This window comes from Symsagittifera roscoffensis, chromosome 3, assembly GCF_963678635.1.
Source record: "Symsagittifera roscoffensis chromosome 3, txSymRosc1.1, whole genome shotgun sequence".
Lineage (NCBI taxonomy): Eukaryota > Metazoa > Xenacoelomorpha > Acoela > Convolutidae > Symsagittifera > Symsagittifera roscoffensis.
This window is the reverse complement of record NC_087064.1, coordinates 80,074,395-80,093,943: the sequence shown is the minus strand read 5'-3', so window position 1 is coordinate 80,093,943 and position 19,549 is coordinate 80,074,395. Positions and strand designations below refer to the sequence as shown.

Below are 19,549 nucleotides of genomic sequence, written 5' to 3'. Positions count from 1 at the left end.
GTCCTAGTGTATAATAAATATATAATCCAGTATTTTAACCAAGAGAAGACAGTTGTTGTGCAAATTGAAAAAATGTTTTGACCACATTAACAAGAGAAGTTGATTTTTTTCAAAATTGTGTTTTTTTGCGTGGTTCTCTGAGACGAAACAAAACATAAAAATTTAACACTGCGAAAATAGTCATATTGGACTGCAGTTTTCGTTGAAAAATGAAAATGAAAAAAAATTCAAAAAACTTTGCGAAAAACTATCAAATTTTTTGTACCTTTTTGATTTTTGCCAAGGAAGCATTAACTAAAGCTTCAAAAATTAGCATCTATAACATTTAAATCATCTGCAATAGCTTAAATTATTTTTATAATATTGCCTGCTTGAAACAATTTTAGATTAAATTCATCTTAGTATGCCCTAGATATTGATTTCAAAAAATTATTCCCAATTTTTATGTCGATAGGGGTGTTTTCACGTTATAGAAGAGAGTTTCAATTTAGAAAAGTGTTTTTTTTTCAGCAGAAATTAAATGTTTTTTCTGTGATAAAAAAATTTTTTTGAACCGCGTTAATGCCTAATCGATACATTATACAGGGCAGGAGGCACTTAGCATAGTGGTATGGCGTTCACTTAAAGATATTCAGATCATTTAATCGATCCCATTCCATGGAATTTATATGTGAGAACGAGATCTAACTTGACTCTAGCTTTGGATATACCATCGCTCGCCCGTTTTTGGCTGCCCAAACGCAAAAAAAACAGATTTGAATCGCAAAAAATTCGTTCTACAAAAAGCAAAAATGTAGAGTACAAATTTTACCGTATTATGCTTAGACAGGTTGGTTAGCTCTTCGAGTTGTCGAAAGCACAATTTTTTTTTGTCCAAGAGAGAAAATCACAGTTTTTCTCGGATATGTAGAATGTTTCTCATGATATCTGAACCAACATACAACCCGTTCGAAGTTTAATGTCATGATTCGCCAAAAAATGTTTTTTTTTGTCTTCAAAAAAGTTATGAATCAGGGTGGCATCTGAGATTTTCTCGAGGCGGGGCGGTTTTTCAAAAAAAATTCGAAGTTTTGTTTACGTCGACTAAATTGATTTTCCGACTAAATAAATTTCAAACATCTCTATTTCACTAAATTGATTATCTGAGTAGCCCCAGAAAACTAAATAGACCATATTTCGACGAAAAATTTTGTAACGCAGACAAATTAAAAAAAAAAACAGGTAACAAAGGCACTTCGGACACTTTTTGGAAAATTTTAACAGCGCGCTCTCCTTCAAAATTATTATATTTTGGCGCCCAAAACGGTTTCTGGAAAAATTTTTGGGTTGGTTGGCCTAAAATGGATTTCATGAAATAATACCAAAGTGGTGACTCCTTGCTTGGTGAGGGGGTCAAAAACTCCTTAATCCGCCCCTTTTTTAACGCTTAAATAATTTTAACTAGGAGATTCTACTGAAAGAAAAGTTTTGGTTTGGAATATTTTGTTCAAAATACATAACTTAAAACTAAAATTTTTCTCATGCATAAACTCAAAAAAAAGAAAAATTTTTCAAAATTGGTTTTGATTCGTCTTCACGAAATAGACACATTTAAAGTGTTTTTGGAATTTTGAGATTTTTTAAAATTTTAAAATGTTTTCTGGAAAATGATGTCTTATAAGAAAGTTGTAGGTCAGAGGAAAGTGTCTACAAATCTTATAAGAAGAGACTTTTTGTAGGATGGTCAACCCGTGTTCCTGTTGCATTTAGACATCCAGACTATGACAAGTTACGTCAGCAATAGCGAAGCTTATTTCTAGACTGTATATTAAACTGAAAAGTCTGGATTTCTGGAAAATCTAATTTTAAGCTGTAAATTTTTGACTTTTGCTAAGAGAACAGGGGAACGGCAGTGAAGTGGTTTCGTCTCCGCCTCTCAATAGAAAGGTCGGATATTCGAGGCCCAACCTTATCCGTGTTCTTTGCTTGAGGTTGAGGCAACATTACTCGGCCCAGAAAAATATTCAACAAAAATGGATGTAGTTCTTAAGCAGGGGCACAACAGTGGTTGACGGCGATGAGCTGTACAGCTCGTATGTTGGTCCTATCCCTCGTGGATAAATAGTTTTGAATAAGAATCAAAATATTGTGCAAAAACCAAAACAAAAAATTTTAGATTTTTTTGTGGTTGCAAAGAATTGGTATTACACTCATTACAGCTATCAGTACCGGAGAAATTCTAAAATACAGCAATTTAATTTCTTTTTTTCTTGTTAATTTTGCTTATTAGGAAAAACTAGCTTCGGTGTATGAACTTCTGGCAATATGAAATTTGGCGATAAAACCGAGTGAAAACTTTGATTGTGTTCTGATTCAAATTATTAATGTTAATTAGCACAACCAATTCACTTATACAAAAATAAATAAATTAAACAACTAAATTTCAAACAGTTCCGACTGCAGACAGAGTCACATAATACTACATTTGGATGACTTATCTGAGGGTCTTGTTGCCAATATGCTTTCAGGTCGTTGCTTTCTCTGACTTTCGCTGCGAGATCTGAATTTGACTCCTCCGTTTCTTTTTCTTAGACAGATTTTGAGAGCTGACTCGAAGACAATGGATAGATTTTGCTGGGTCATGGCAGAGCACTCGATATACATTTCTGCTTTAATTTTCTTCGCCAGTTTGATACCCTGATTTAAAACAAAAATTTATAATTACTATAAAACTGTGCTCGTATCAGGGCGAATTTTTGAATGTTCTATGTGTCCATTAAGATGACCGAAATAGTTTTTTTTCGGTAAAAACTTTTCGCTAAAGTTACATTTTGAACTTGGCTTCAAAAAAATAACTGCTTTTTGTGACAATTCCCCCACACAAAATGCGGAGCACGTTTATGTTTTTTTCGATAGTGAAGCATTATCTTATCTGGACCATTTAGTTAATGTCAACTTTGTACAATTCGTCGCCGAAGGAACGAGCAAAAATGGGCATTATGGAGCACAGGAATTAAATCAAATTGGCAATAACTCATATAATTTATCGAAAACCTACATTACGAGGCCAAACTGTGCACTGGATACGCGCACAATTTTGTGTCTGTATGTTTCTGGATTCCAAAAACTAATCTTTAAACGTGTTCCAAAATGTAAGTGGATTCCACTTACAAAACTTCCGTCGATTCCGCGTGCATATGAGTGTAACGTAAATTTTGTCGTCACATTTGTTGTCGTGGATTCCGCAACAAGCGAATATAGCTAGTTGTTTTGGATTCCGCAACTGTAAGTGGATTCCGCAAAATGTAAGCGGAATCCGCAAAGGTAAGTGGATTCCGAATTTTGTTCAATGTTGAACTTGCATATGAACAATTAAAAGCTAGAGCTGGAATTCTTATCTCTGGCAATGCGGAATTAAAAGCAAGGACTTAACCATTGTCAGCGGAATCCACGAACAAGTCTTAAGACATTGGTTACCTAAATCAATGGATGTCATCTTTTAGTATTTTGGAAACACAACACCGATTAATTTCAATGTTTTGAGTCATTGAGTTAAGATTGTATGCAAATAAAACACACAGCATATCGCCAAACTAGGTCAGTATTTAGGATTGCGTTAACCCCAAATACTGATTTTGAAAGCATAACGCCGAATAAATTCAGCAAATGTAGTTATTGAGTTGAGAGTGTAAAGAAACAAAACACACAGCATATCGCCACATTAGGTCAGTATTTGAGGTTCCATCGATCCCAAATTGGGGTTCCATTAATCCGAAACAACGATTTAGTAAATTCCTATTCTAGTGAAATCAAATCAAAAAATTAAAAGATAAAAATTTAAACGCTACTACATAATTACATTTATGAAAACGGAATCCGCAAACAAAATGCGGATTGCACTTACAATTTGCGTTTTCCACTTACACTTTGCAGATTCCGCAACAGCTCAATTTAACTATACACATGTCTTATTGTTTGTTTGTGGACTCCACGAACTGCTCTGTATTCCGCAAAGACGGTTGCGGATTCCACAACTTCGTCTATTTTTGGAGCGAAATTGAGCGGAACAGTGTTTTAAGTATTTGTTTGTGGAATCCATAACAGCAAAGAAGATCAAAAAAAGTAGCAATGGTGTGGATTCCGCGACGAATCTGATTTTGGTCTGTTTTGGAATCCGCATACAATGCACAGAATGCACAGTTTGGCCTCGTAATGTTTTGCAGATGAAGACCCAAAAAAAACAACTGGCTCAAACATCGCTTCAATTTTTTTGAAAGTCTATGGAAAAAGTTTTAGATTGTGTTGTCAATCATTTGCTTTTTTTTCAAAAATTTTCAAATCTCTTTACGCAGAGTTTTGTTGGTTTTTGTGTGTTGTTGGTTTTGGTTGGCACAAATCTTTTTCCCCAACGAAAAAGCAAATAGCGCAAAAAAGGAATAAAATCAAAACGGATTTAAAGGATGGACTTCCTTATTGAAAAGCATATTGTGATCAAGCTTTCCCAATTGTGTCGCTTTTCCGATTACTTTTAAACCCAGAAAGAAATACAAATGTTTCTGCAAAAAGACTCGGATTGACCAAACTTTCTGAGCTTGCGATTTCTATGAATGAAAATAATTTGGTCATAAATATCCATGTAATTTTATACGTGAAGAAAAATCTAACAAATCGTGAAGATAAACTTCTTACCTTATTTGAAAAAAGACTATTGTTTTTCCAGAAACTAAAAAGTTTTGTTTGATCATTGAAGTATTTTTTGCGACAATAAAGTAACAAATGTTCCCTGATTTTTAGAAGTTTTGTTTCCAAAATTTTTTTGTAGCCCTGTAAAAAATGCTTATCAGTATTGATGTAATAGACAAGCAACATCTAGATTTTGCATCAAAAAATTTTCCGAAAAACTGTCAACGCAGTTTCGAGAAATGATCTAATTCCGAGATGCAATAGCAGCTTTTGCTTATTTGGTATAAAACACATTGAACAAATTACGCTCATTTGAAAAAATTTGCTAGCTATCACGTGCAATTTACTTTTGAATTCAATTTGTTTGATTAATCTCGGAAAAATTTTGCCTCATTGTTTCGTATAAAGTACTAGTGTTTCAAAGATAGCACTTGTTTTTCAAATACTGCTCTAGTTTTTCATATGGCACAAAACATATAGCAACTATGTGTTTCAGCCATAAATACGACACATCTGAGCAGCATGTTGTGTCCGTGTCATATTTGAAAACTTTGAGCTAATTGTTCCGACTTTCGATACGAAAGTAACGGAATATTTGTGCTCGGGGTGGGTTTTTTTTTCTTCAGACAAATTTCGACTTTTTAACTAGCCAATTTTAACGGAATTTTTTTATATCATTCGAAAGGTATTGTTGTCCTGAGCTCAAATTTGAAAAGATATTTCACCTGTGATCATTTTTCGTAAAGTTATAAGGGTTTAAAGATTGCCATTTTGGGCATTTTGACCAATTTGGGACAATTAACGCGCGATATAAATCGCGCTATTAACACATAAGCGGAGATTTAATCCGTCTTATAAATCGTTCCAAATTGGTTGAACGAAGCTTATTTGCCATAATTGGTTTGTTACAAAGAGCGAAATCTATCCTTTTGTACTTTATATGGCGTGGGGGGATGGTTTTTTCAAAAAAAAAATTCAAATTTTAGAAAAAAAAATTCATTTTATTTTATTACATTTAATTTTTTATTGTTATTACTGCTCCATAAAACTTAAAAGGCAGTCGGAACATTCAGGGCTTCGCCCTGATACGAGCAGTCTTGTTTTTTTTTGAAATTCTTCGTTGCCTCAAGCTTCCTGCTCATTTTTTGCATTACGCTTTAAACTGCTCATGAAGATCATGGTTAATGGTTCAATATATATTCAACGTAAAAAATTGAACACCTCAACTGTCGGTTTTTCTTCATTTACTTCACTTCTCGACATAGCCAATTTTTCCGAACATTATATATAGAATAACCTTATACGCAAATAATAATATTGGAACGAGAAAAATAATTACTATTATTATTTGCGTATAAGATTATTCTTTATATAACTTTCAAAAAAACTGGCTATAACCAGGCGCGGAAAAAAATTGAACAAATATTTAGGCACACAAAAGTTGTTTACATATTTTATTTGTTACCAAAGTGGAAAAAGTAATGGTTAAGAAAACGTCTTGAAAAAGTATTGAAGCTACCATTTTGGGGTGTAATACTGCAACAGTGCTGTTGATGTTGTTGTTTTTGACTTTTCCTCTGCTCTTCTGTATGTCTCTGGAGGAGTGTCTGGAATGAGTGCCGGAATTCTGGATCATCTGATCCACCTTGTATGTGCATCTGAGGTCACACTTAGTGCCCACTAGAATCAGCGGCACTCGCAAGTCGTGTGATCTAAGCTCAGGTGCCCACTAAACATATAAAAATAATTATTTATTTTTTCAAGATCCTCGTTTTTTTGGGCAACTACATTTTTTGCTATTAGGTAAAGAATTTTTCACTATTGGGTAAAGAATTTTTTTGCTATTATTTCTTTCCATTTTTGGGCAAATTATGAAGTTTTAAGTTTGATCAACGAGTTTTCCCGCTCAGCCGTAGATTTATTTCGAAAATGAATAGTAAAACAAGACTGCTCGTATCAGGGCGAAGCCCTGAATGTTCCGACTGCCTTTTAAGGTTTTATGGAGCAGTAATAACATTAAAAAAATTAAATATTATAAAATAAAAAAATAAAACATTTTTTAAATTTGAAATTTTTTATGAAAATCATCACCCCACACGCCATATAAAGTAGAAAAAGTTAGATTTAGCTCCTTGTAACAAATCAATTATGGCAAATAAGTTTCTTTCAACCAATTTGGAACTATTTCTAAGACGGATTGAATCTCCGCTTACGCGTTAATAACGCGAAAAATAAAGCGCGTTAATTGTCGCAAATTGGTCAAAATGGCCAAAATGGCGATCTTCAAACCCCCATAACTTTACGAAAAATGATCACAGGTGAAATATCTTTTCAAATTTGGGCTCAGGACAACAATACCTTTTGAATGATATAAAAAAAGTTCCGTCAAAAATGGCTAGTTAAAAAGTCGAAATTTGTCTGAAGAAAAAAAAAATCCCACCCGAGCTCAAATATTCCGCTACTTTCGTATCGAAAGTCGGAACAATAAAATGTACACTAGTGTGTAAATTGAATGTAAATTTTGCAAGAAATATTGCGAAGGAACGCAAAACGACTCGCCAGAATTTCCTTTAATTTTCTGATCTTTAGTTGAAATTTCAAAATTTTCAGATTTCCTTTAATCAATTGGAATTTCTGAATGATGGATGAACATAATATACGCATTTATGTGCAGCAGTAGTGGCTAAATTTAAATTATGAATAGACAAAGTGAGCTAAAACATAGCCAGTGTTCCAAAGCCAGGTTGGATTGACAATGTAAAAGTCGATCTGAAAATTAGCGTAAATTTAATCTGAAAAACTAAACAAGACTGCTCGTATCAGGGCGAAGCCCTGAATGTTCCGACTGCCTTTTAAGGTTTATGGAGCAGTAGTAATAACATAACAAATTAAATGAAATTACATAAATTGAAGATTTTTTTTCTAAAATTTGAAATTTTTTAAAGAAAATCATCCCCCCACACGCCATATAAGGTACAAAAAGATAGATTTCGTTCCTTGTAAGAAATCAATTATGGCAAATAAGCTTCGTTCAACCAATTTGGAACGATTTATAAGATGGATTAAATCTCCGCTTACGCGTTAATAGCGCGAATTATATCGCGCTAATTATATCGCGCGTTAATTGTCCCAAATTGGTCAAAATGGCCAAAATGGCAATCTTTAAACCCTCATAACTTTAGGAAAAATGGTCACTGGTGAAATATCTTTTCAAATTTAAGCTCAGGGCAATAATGGATTTCGAATGATAGAAAAAAATTCCGTCAAAAATGGGTAGTTAAAAAGTCGAAATTTGTCTGAAGAAAAAAAAACCCACCCCGAGCACAAATATTCCGTTACTTTCGTATCGAAAGTCGGAACAACAAGACTGCTCGTATCAGGGCGAAGCCCTGATTGTTCCGACTGCCTTTTAAGTCTATGGAGCAGTAATAACTTTGAAAAATTAATTGTAATAAAGTAAAATTAAAATTTTTTTCTAAAAAGTTTGAGTTTTTTTGTCAAAACATCCCCCACACGCCATATTAAGTACAAAGTGATAGATGTTGCTCCGTTTAACAAATCAATTATAGCATATAAGCTTCCTTGAACCAATTTGGAACGATTTCTAAGACGGATTAAATCTCGCTTACGCGTTAATAGCGCGAAATATATCGCGCGTTAATTGTCTCAAAATGGCCAAAATGGCCAAAATGGCAATCTTCAAACCCTCATAACTTTACGAAAAATGATTACAGTGAAATATCTTTTCCAATTTAAGCTCAGGCTAATAATAGCTTTCGAATGATGTAAAAAACTTCCGTCAAAAATGGCTAGTTAAAAAGTCGAAATTTGTCTGAAGAAAGAAAAAACCACCCCGAGCACAAATATTCCGTTACCTTCGTATCGAAAGTCGGAACAACAAGACTGCTCGTATCAGGACTGAGCCTTGAAATTTCCGACCGCCGTACAAGTTCAATGAAGCAGTGTTCGCTTTATAAGAATTGATGAGTTTTTCGAAAAAAAATGAATTTTTTTTCTTAAATGTGAGATTTAAAAAAAAAAATCAAACCATATAAAGGACAAGATTTTGCTCCTAGTAACATAGCAATTATGACAAAAAGTCTGATTTAACCAAGATTCTTGTCAGATTACATGTTAAACGGAGGAATTATTTAATGCAGTATGAATCACCAACGGAGGGCTTCAATGTGCTTCATCACTTCGAGCCTATCTGATGTTTGTGAGTTTGCGAGGATGAAGTGCGCCGAATAACAAGCATTTAATGGTCGGATGAAAAACACTTGAGCAAACCTATACTTTCCTTTGTTTTCACATTTTGGTATGAGTCCATCTTTTCTATTGAGAAGCAGACAAGGAAGATGTCCTAAAGCACAATCATGTAATCTTTGATTTTTGGGATACAAAATACAAATCAAGTACTGAAGATGACTCACTGTTTGAGGATATGAAAGTGGCCGTAGTCTGTCGTAGTCTTCCTGGCCTGAAAGATATCAATAAAGAGTCAATTCACAAGACCAAATTCGTAAACATACTAATTTTTGAAGAAATAATGTAAACTTTTTGATTGGTGACGGAATATTTATGCTAAAGTGTTTTTTAGTCAAATTTTGACCTTTGGCATACCGTTTTTTTGCTAAATGTTTTATACTTTTTCTAAAACTCGTTAAATTAACCTCAACTGTAAAAGAATTTCACCTGCGGTAATTTTTTGAAAATTTGTGGGGGTCTGCAAATTTTTAATTTGGCCTACTTGGAATGATTGAAGTTGTTTGCGATATCATACTACGTTTAAGCGAGGAGTTAGATTATTCCAAGACAATTGAGGCGAGGAATTTGGTATTATTGATACGACAGGAGGCGCTAAATAAACCACATTCTTTTTTTGTATAGCGTGTGGGGTAATTCAATGTTGAAAAACAAAAAGTTTTTTCCTCGTTTTAAAATTATTCCATCAATTAATTTGAAGCAAAATATAAATTTTTTCAAAATTAGGGATGATTGAGGGTTATGTTCTCATATGCGAGCTTCCGTGTTTTTTAAGCATTCTTCGATTCTTCAACTATGCACTTTTTAATGAAGTTTTTATTCCATCTGAATGATATTCACGACCTCACCTAAAAATCAATACTAAATTTTCCCTAAAGTTATATTAATTTTATTAACTTAAAAACTTGCTAGTTTTGCCAATTAAGGACAATTAATGCGTAAATTATTTTAAAACAGCTCGGAAATCTTTCTAATTTGAACTGAAGCAAGCTATTTGTAACTAGTCAAACTTGATATTCGTTAATTTCTTCCATCTGTACCTTAAATAGCAATAGAGGAAAAACAATCGTCCAGTGGAGTGGATTATATTTCAGCTGAGGAAATTCTTTTTTTTTTAATTCTTCAACTTTCATTTAACTCCTCAGGAAGATGACTGATACCTTCGACCTTAAGTCTTTGCATTAAAATCTGAGCAGCTTTTTTGCTGTGACGGATGTTTTTCCATTCAGACAAATTTCAAACTTCTGACGAGCGATAACTGAGCGTAGTTTTTGGAAGGTTTTGATGTCTTGAGCTCAAAATGAAAAGCAACTTCACGCGTGACAATTTTTCAAAAAAAAACATGGCGTTTTGAACTTCAGTTTGATTCTTATGGTCAAATTGAGAAAATTAACGCGCAAAATTTTCATTCAACTCTGTAAATCAACGTTTCAAGTACTGATTCCGTACTTTTAAAGCGTAAGCAAGGAAAAATTCTGGCTCAGAAATTGTTCCAATTTGATTTGAGGCGAACTATTAGGAGCTACTATTTAAATTTTAGAGGCAATTGATATATCATGGTACTTAAAATAGCGTATGGAGCAAGTATTGCAAAGAAATTTGGATATAAATGAAATTTTTTTGAATTTAATTTTCCAAATTTTAATAATTTTTGAAAATTTTAAAACCAAATTCGTAAAATTTTTTCTGATCCACACAAATTTTGACTTTTTAACTAAAATTTTTTTACAAATTCTTTTTCTCATCCAAACAATTTTGTTCTCTTGTGCTCAAATTTGAAAAAAAAAATCACTGGTGATACTTTCTCATTTAGTTATAGGGTGTAAAAATTGCCATTTTACCCAGATTGGGACAATGAACTCGCAACAGTTTTTTGATGTTAACGCGTATTTGATCCGTCTTAGGCGGGTTTTAAAAAGGAAATTTTTGTTGACCTTTTTTAGGGCGACCAAATTAATTTTTTTTTCGAGCTCATAAAGACCCTTTTTGTCCAATTTTTTTATGCCATAGGCAATTTTTTTTGAAAAAAAACAGGGCACCACCCGTTTTTAGGCACATCGCGTTTTTTTGGCGCCCGCTGCTTCCTCAAAATTAGTATACAGTGGCGCACAAGGCGCCATTAGAAAAACTTTAGGGTCAGCCAGCCACAAATGGAAGTCTTAAAATAGTAGCAAAGGGGGATGCTTTGGGTAGTCAGGGGGTAGTCTGCGTGGGAGGATTATTTCAAAAAATCACAAAAAAAATAATTTTTTTTTGGAAAACTGAATCCATTTTATAAAGCACTTGAAAGCTCTAGACGCAAACAAAACGGCCTTTAGTCGCAAAAAAAGAGCTTCACTCAACAAAGTAACTGAGTCTGGAGTGTAGGGAAATGAGAGAAGCGGACTATGGATAGACATGCTAGAAAAATCCTTTCATAGATCCTCTGCGAATCGCAGAAACCACTCATCATCATAAAGCAAACACTACTTCAGAAACTCTAGAAACCATTGCAGTCGGTATAGTTAGGGCTCGGTCTTGATATGAGCAGTTTTGCTTGTCTATCAAAACAATTCGACAGGAAAAAACAATAAACGAATTTCGAAAATGGCCACACTTGAAAGCTTTTTTTTTACTCACATATACCTATCCACAAAAGAAATGGTCCGCAATTGTTGGAAAACAAAATTAGTAAAAAAAAATAAAGTTCTATAAAGTTCATTTTCTTTGTCTCACCGGCAGTGTCCCACAATTGCAAGCCGTATGGCAGCCCCTGGTAAAATAGTTTGGCCAAGTGGTTGTCGAAGCTAAAATAACCAGGAGTAAAAAAGTTATATATAATACAGGTAAATTAGAGTATACAACTGAAAAATGGGTACATACACTGTCGGGATGTAGTCTTTTGGTACTTTGTTTTCCGTGTATGAATACAGCATTGAAGTTTTGCCCACCATTCTAAACAGCACGAAAAAGATTTTTTAGATTGTTATTATCAGTTATTATTTGCAAGTTTTCTAAATTTGGTAATTGAGACATAACCGGCTACTGCTCAACCTATTAAGAAAATTTCAAAGCGATGTCTTTTTTCAATTCCCGCATTCCACATTTTTGTCCAGATTTAGGCGACCGAAAATCGGTTTTAATTGTTTTGCTTGTGTCGTTCATTTGCACAGTTGACACTTTTGAGACCAGGAGCGGATTGAGGGGGGGGGGGGGGGGGGGGGGGTTTGGGGGTTATTGGTGGACGCTTTTTTTTCAGGGATTTGAATCCCTCACCAACCAAAAAATCCCCCTTTAATGACATTAATTTTTTTCAGCTCAATTTTGTTTCACGTAATGCAGAAATGGGTAAGGCAGAAATTTTTGAAAACGTGCATACAGCAGACTCAGTTTTTAAACCTAAGCTTTTTAAAATTGCCCTCTCCCCAAATTTTGCCCGCTCATTCCCTTGCCCCCATCCCAACATTTGTCCTGTTGTGCCCTATCACCCCCACCAAATGGTTGAAAACAACAAAATTGAGTAACATAATGTTGAGAAACAAGAGTTAAAGTTGAGCAGCAAAAATTGAGCAGAAATTCAACAAGTTAACTAACTTTGTTTTAAAACGCGCAAACGGGTTTGTGTGCATTGAAGTTTGCATCTCAATAAAGAGAAAAATTTAATATAAGGAAGTTTTATTTTCTTTTTCTATACAAGTAAAAAAATTAAAATTGAAAGAATTAAAGAAATTAAAATTGATTTGCAATGATTTTTAATGCTTTATTAATTAATAGCTAGAAATATCATTTTCAATTAACTATATTTGAAATTTTTTATGGACAGTAAATTTAAAATTGATTTCTAATCATGTTTTATCCATGGAACTCCATGGAACCAACTTCCATGGTTTTATCCTTGGAACTCCATGGAACCAGAAGATCAAATTTTCTTAACACCAAAATTTTTGTCAACATTTTTTTGAAGCAAATTGCAATTAATACGTCTTCAATAAAGTATAGCGCTTGAACTTGCACAATGCGTACTTGCGAACTTAATTGTGTTTTAAACAGGCTCAAATTAGGCCATAGGTCCTTCTCACTATATAGGTTATTGTAATGAAAATAGAATTAACTGCTTCTGGAAAAATTTCTTACCGCTTAAGTTTTTTTGCTTCAAATATCTTTCAAATATGTTGAAATATTGTTTGAGGTCATGATCAAACGAGTAGTTATTAGGTAATTTTTGAAAAAAGTTAATTAGAAGAAAAAAAATTCCTAAAAAATATTTAAGCGATTATTTGATCGTGTTTGATTTTTGTTGTTTGAGCAAAGAAAATGTAAGCCAGAAGCTGATCTTGTTATCAAATTAAATTTATCTTTGCTTCTCGAGGTATGGGTTTTTTTTAGTGAAATCCGGCTTGTTTTAAAATCGAAACAAAACTAAATATTGTGCCACGGCAAAATTTTGAGTGCTTGACTGCCCTTTAATTTTTCTTTTCTAAACTTTTAAAAATAGATGAAACTATTAGAAAATAATTGAAATTAGATAAATTGGTATGCATGCTAAAAGTGAAACAAATTGCATGTCATAATGTATCAACAACGCTAACTAGAGTGCCTCATATCAATCGTTCGTTTTTTCGATGGATTGAATTTTGAACCAGGTTAAATTGTCACTTAAGCGTACATAGCACAAAATATATGGCTTTGGTTTATAAAAAAATTGCTTAATTTGGCTACCCCCCAACAATAATCACACAGAGCAGCACTGTTCATCATTGCTTCGTTTTTTGTGACGAAAATAACGGAAAATTTGTGCTCGGGGTGGTTTGTTTCTTCAGACAAATTTCGACTTTTTAACTAGCCATTTTTGAGGAAAGTTTTTCTATCATTCGAAAAATATTGATGTTTTGAGTTTAAATTTTAGACCAACGCACTAAAAAGCAAAAGATGAATAAAAACATCAAAATAATTTGCAGTCAACGAGTGAATCATTACACTAATTTTTTTAAGCCAGGCAAATCAAATGATACTGAAAACATTCAAAAAATCAAAATAAACTCAACTAACCAAAAATTGAACCGGAAAAAAATCCCTAAAACTGTTATTTGGTATTTGATTTACTTAAATCAGAAGCTTTGAATTCTAGAAATAACGCATTTTTCTGTATAATCTGAACTCTGCATAACCCGATGAAGATGTAAGCCACCCGTTGTTCTGTTTTTTAATAAGTCGTTTTTGATAGCAAAGTTGTCAATATTAAAGGTAGAAAGCAAATCACAGCTTTTTTGTCAAGGGCATCTGCTGTGTTGAATATTATAGTCACCAGCGGATTTAGGGGGGGGGGGGGAGGGGGGGGGGGTGTTCGACGCCCTTTTCCTTCAGGGATTCGACCCCCTGTCGACACAAAGGTTTCCCCGTTTGTACTATTTTGGCTGACTGGCCCTAAAACTTTCTAAAGGCGCCTTTGGCACCGAAATATACTAATTTTGAGGCGGGAGCGCGCTCCGAAAAAACGCGATTTTTTGGTCAAACATTTCCAAAAAAGGCCTAAAAACGCCTTTTTTCGCTTTTTTCAAAACTTTGCCTGCGGTGCAGAAAATTTGGTCAAATTGAATTTTTTATAGTGATTTGGTAGAGAAAATCAAATTGGTCGACCTAAAAAAAGTCACATAGTGATTAATTTTTTAAATTTTTTTGGTTCATCGTTGCATATTTTGTGCACATCAAAGGAATCCGGTCATGAAGAAATAAGAAAAATTTAAGGAATACGGCAAAAAATCAAAACAAGACTCAAAGAAAATTTTCTGAGGAAACTTAAATAGTCTGAATAATCTTCCAAAAAAGACATCTTTTTTAAAATTTAGATTTTTTTTTTGAATTTATGAAAGTTTTTGTTACATTCATAATTTTTATTAAGTGATTCATCTTATTCGACAATTTATTCGAAGCAATGAAAAAAAACTGTTTTGATCTGTTTAACGATTTTCAGCATTCTAAGCAATAAATCCCAGCCATCATCAGGGCGGTTAGTTGCTTGTTCAGGAGAGAGGAGAGGGTCTGTAAACAAGATTTTAGTTGAAAATTAAACTCACCCGTCCCCGACCACAACACACTTGAATACATCCGCGAGCATTTTGTCGGCTATTTTTATGTCAAAATTAAATCAAGTCCTATAGCTTTTGCAAACACTAAATATATGAAAAAATAAAACAATGTGAATGTTTTCAATTGAATAAGTTAACAACTTGAATCGAACTTTACATTTTATCCTTGGGCAACAAAATAATAAGTTAACCTTGCTTTTATTTGCCCAAGCTTCAGCATCACAATATCAATGTTTGTATTGTTTCTCAAAAAGTATTTTAATTTAATCAAAATTGAAAGTGCCGCCAATTACAAAAGGCTATTCAGTATTTTGCGGATCAAATTCAGTCACAATTTGAAAACGTATAAAGCTCGAAACAATCTGCTAAATTTGCATAATCATGAAAATGATGACGTTTTGCGGTGATGGTAAACTGTTATGTAAAAGTAAAACATCTTTTCTGATACAAAGGTATGGTCAAATTTTACGTTGTGGTATGAATTTTCACAGCTATTTGGTGTTAGAGCGAATAAAAGTTGAATTTGTATTTGCTCGAGTAAAGCAAACATTAGATTTTGCGAAATCTGACCTCAAACTTTAGAAACTTTGGAAAGCAGCTTTAGAAACTTTGGAACACGGTTAAACTTATGGTATTGATCAAATGACGTCTCGTTTTTGAGACATTGGAATCTGACACCTTTTAATCAAACTTCAGCAGGGTTTGCGAACCACGTGAAATTTGTGAAATTTGTGAAATGCGCCAGGGTATAATGCCATTCAGAAAACAATGCCGAACTAGTACTCATTCATATTTTGATACTATTGAACGGAATGGAATGTATGCCCTGTTTGACGTTCCGCTGCGTATTCAATGAGAACAAAAATCAATTACTTAAGAAGATTAACAGGTTGCTGTACAAGTCGCACAGAATGTTCATAGGCCCAAGTGAAAAATCCCCTACCCCCTCCCCCCCACACACACATCGACCATATAACCCCCCCCCCCATCCAAACCAAATAATTAATAATCATAAATTAGACAACATAAAGGAACAATTGTTTCATTTAAATTCATGAGAACAACGTGCTGTTTCAGCCGTCAATTTTTGCTTTGCGTTTGCGTGTCCATCCAAAAATGTTTACTGGATTTTGATGTCAAATTTTATAATTTAGATTGCTCTCAGCATATTTCATACTTTTCAGATTGCGTTTCTCAACGATTTCCGAAAAATTGAATAAATAGAGGAAGTTTTTTGGGTGATCGATACTATAGTTTGACATCTATAGTTAGTTAACTAATAATTTACGTTTTGTTAGTGGGATCCGTTGACAATGGATAATTCCTTAGTTTAAATCCACTTTGCTATAGATAATAATTCCAGCTCTAGTTTCATTTAATTGATCATATGCAAGTTCAGTAATAAGAAAAACTACGGAATCTACTTACAATTTGCGGAATCCGCTCAAATTTGCGGAATCCACTTAAATTTACGGAATCCAGAACATCTAGTTCTATTCGCTTGTTGCGGAATCCACAACAAAACAAAAGTGCCGACAAAATTTACGTAACAGATATTTGTACTGTGAGTCCACATACAATTTGGAACATGTTTAAAGATTTGTGTCTGGAATCCGGGAACATACAAACACAAAATTGTGCGCCTATCCCGTGCACAGTTTGGCCTCGTAATATTTGGGCACGCTGCTGAAATCGGATATCAAGCAATAACTCTAGCAGGATGCCCCTTTGAGTCCCCGACAGGTAGAGTAGTCACATCCTCCTACCAAATGTGACCCTCTTTGCAGAGCACGCACTTTATGATTGATTTTTTCAAATCGAGGAGTTACGCGAATAACTGAATTCAATCGAGCAAGAATTAGGTTTAGCCGAATAATGGACTCGAAAAAACGTAATAGTTATATCACATGAGTCAGTAAATTAATCTGTAAAAAAAATTAGCAACAGTCTTTTCGAATAATATTGGAACCCTTTTAAGGCTTTTGAATTGAATCCCTTATCTAATGTGCCACGTCCGCAATGTTTTAGCGTGCAAGAAGCTTCCTATTTTTGCGTTTTGGTTTGCATCTAAAAAACGTTTGTCGTACTCGTCGAAACATCAAAATTTAGATTTGGCTCACCCAATGGCCCAGACCGTGTATTTCAAATAAAAAATTGAAGCGTTGTGGTAAATTGATAAAATAGACCAAATGATAAAATAGATACCAGTTTTTTCGAATATTGTCAAGATGACCCATTTGGTTTTCCGAGTTTTCATGAAAAACTAAAAAAAATCGTATAAATTAGTGGTGATTATCATAAAAATTAATCTTTTAGACATGTTTTGTAAAATTCGGGCCAAAAATTTGTGTTTTCAATCGCGTTCCTTTCTCAAAAACAATTGTATTGGCTTGAAATGCTCCTTTATACAACTTTACTTCAGTTGATTGGCAAAAATGGACATCACAAAGTAAGTATCAACTTTAGCCGATTGATAACTAAAAAAAACTTCGTAGTTACATTACATGAATCAAGAATTTACTTTAGAAAAAGAACACAAAAAGTAAAACTAACAACTTTCCTTTTGAATCAACTAGAACACTTTATATGTTTTTGTTTCGAATCCATTATCTACTACTGTCACGTCAGCCTTATTTTTAAGCTCCACTGATCTTACCTGGTCATTTGGTCGCTTCCGCATCCTCGAAGTCATCTTCAACAGCATCAAGCTTCCGATGACCTTGGATGGTCTTGACCCGTAATTCATCCGTTGTTCGTGCGACAATTTCAAAGGCGTCGCGAGCATCAGTTCATTGAGTATCTGAGATTTCTAATTTGAAAATGCGATTTTGAATCTCCGATGACAGTCAAAGACAATGGTGTTGGTTGTTACAAGTTGGAACATGTCTGATTTTTGGAAAAGCTCTTCGGTTTCAGTCGGGGGCCATTCGATAACTAAGTTGCTTATAACATCGGACCATTCTACGTATTAGTCGGTAGAAGCACTGAAAAGTGTTAGGTTTCATGATTATTTTTGTGACTACCAGAGCCAGGCACATTTTTATTTCATTCAAATGATCACAAAATAATGGGTCATGGGCATCGAACAATTGGTTGTCATCATGGTACTTCTGCCGTCACTTGATCAGACAACGGGATTTTTTTGGAACTGTAAAAAAGATAAAGTGTGTGTTAGGACTTAGAGCAAACTCGAATCATCTGTTTCAGCACACAAAATCATCGCTTAAAAGTTCAACCGTAACATGTCTGCTCAAAAAGAGCTAATTGCTCATACGTGTAATAGGGTTTTCTATGCTAAGCTTGGTTAAAAAATGACCGAATAAGTACTGAGGACAATTTAGCGTTTTGTCGAGCAGTCACTCAATGCAAGACAGTTGACTATTGTTAGTTGGAGTTTATTGAAACTCCATGTAATATTTTCAAAACCGTGTCTATCGGGTCGACATGGTACCAGCGTTTGTTCGATTTATTGAGGAGTTTTTGGAAGGCAAAAACACTAATTTTGTTCGCAATATATGTTCTAGTCAATCTTTTCTTTTTGGGATACCTGTTTGAGAGGTGAGGTTGCTGAGTCTTCGAATTTTACTCCTTACCAACTTACCCTTACTTTTTTACAAATCAAATTTTATCTTTTTGAACGAAGTAATTAATGGAATGATTAATCGACCTCCTGTCGACCAAAGGGTCCCCCTTTGTACTATTTTGAGATACTCATTTCTGGCTGACTAACGTTAAAATTTTTTCTAAAGCCGCCTTCAGCGCCAATCTATACTAACTTTGATGGGGAGCGCGCGCTGAAAAAACGCGATTTTTTGGCCGTTCTGCAAAAAGTTGCCTGCCGCGCTGAAAATATGGTCAAACCAGGGTCTTTATAGTGTTTAGGGAGAGCTCAGAAAACCAATTTGATCGACTTAAAAAAATCCGACAAAATTCCTAGATCCGCGCCTGATAAAATGTAATCGAGTAAGTATCAACTTGATTCAAAAGATAACTCAAAAAAATTGGTAGTTACATTGTGTGAATCAGTAAATTACTGTAGAAAAACGGCCCATGTGAACATTCTATCCACCCTTCCAGATTTCAACATCTGCCAAGTGAACTTTCTCCACCAACCAAATAAACCCTAATTCATTATTAGACAAGCAAGCAACAATGGGCTAAACATGAGGTATTAAAACAATTTTCTTACTAGGAGCGATAATTTCCTTAGTAGGAGCAAAATTTATTGCTTTGTGCTTTATATGGCGTGTGGGGAGAGTTCCACAAAAAATCTCAATTTAAAGAAACTAATTTTCGTTTCAGTTTTTACATCACATTTTTTCATGTTATTACTGCTCAAGACTTTTAAAGGTTTTCGAAAAATTCAGGTATCCGCTCTGATACGGCAGTCTGGTTGGGTATCTCGCGTTTTTGCAAATTGAACGATGAGAATTTTCAATAAATCAGAATGCAGCGATGCATTCTGATTGTTTGAAACTTCCCATCGTTCAATTTGCAAAGTTGCGAGATCTTAAATAAAAATTGTCTAAAGGAGGATTTCGCACCAAAGCAACTGT

General features: G+C 34.1%; 2 protein-coding genes across 4 annotated transcripts in view; both read right to left on the bottom strand.

Moving 5' to 3' along the window:
• LOC134841257 (metal cation symporter ZIP14-like) overlaps positions 1-19,549 on the bottom strand; it is a 379,452-nt gene that overhangs the window by 253,347 nt on the left and 106,556 nt on the right. The window lies entirely within an intron of this gene.
• Positions 2,352-15,515, bottom strand: LOC134842832 (cdc42 homolog). Its single transcript, XM_063859331.1, has 7 exons — positions 14,982-15,515; positions 11,791-11,862; positions 11,644-11,714; positions 9,096-9,142; positions 8,965-9,025; positions 6,182-6,393; positions 2,352-2,676 (listed from the first exon to the last, which is right to left on the bottom strand). The coding sequence occupies exons 1-7, from the start codon at positions 15,020-15,022 to the stop codon at positions 2,449-2,451; spliced, it is 732 nt and encodes a 243-aa protein (XP_063715401.1). The 5' UTR covers positions 15,023-15,515; the 3' UTR covers positions 2,352-2,448.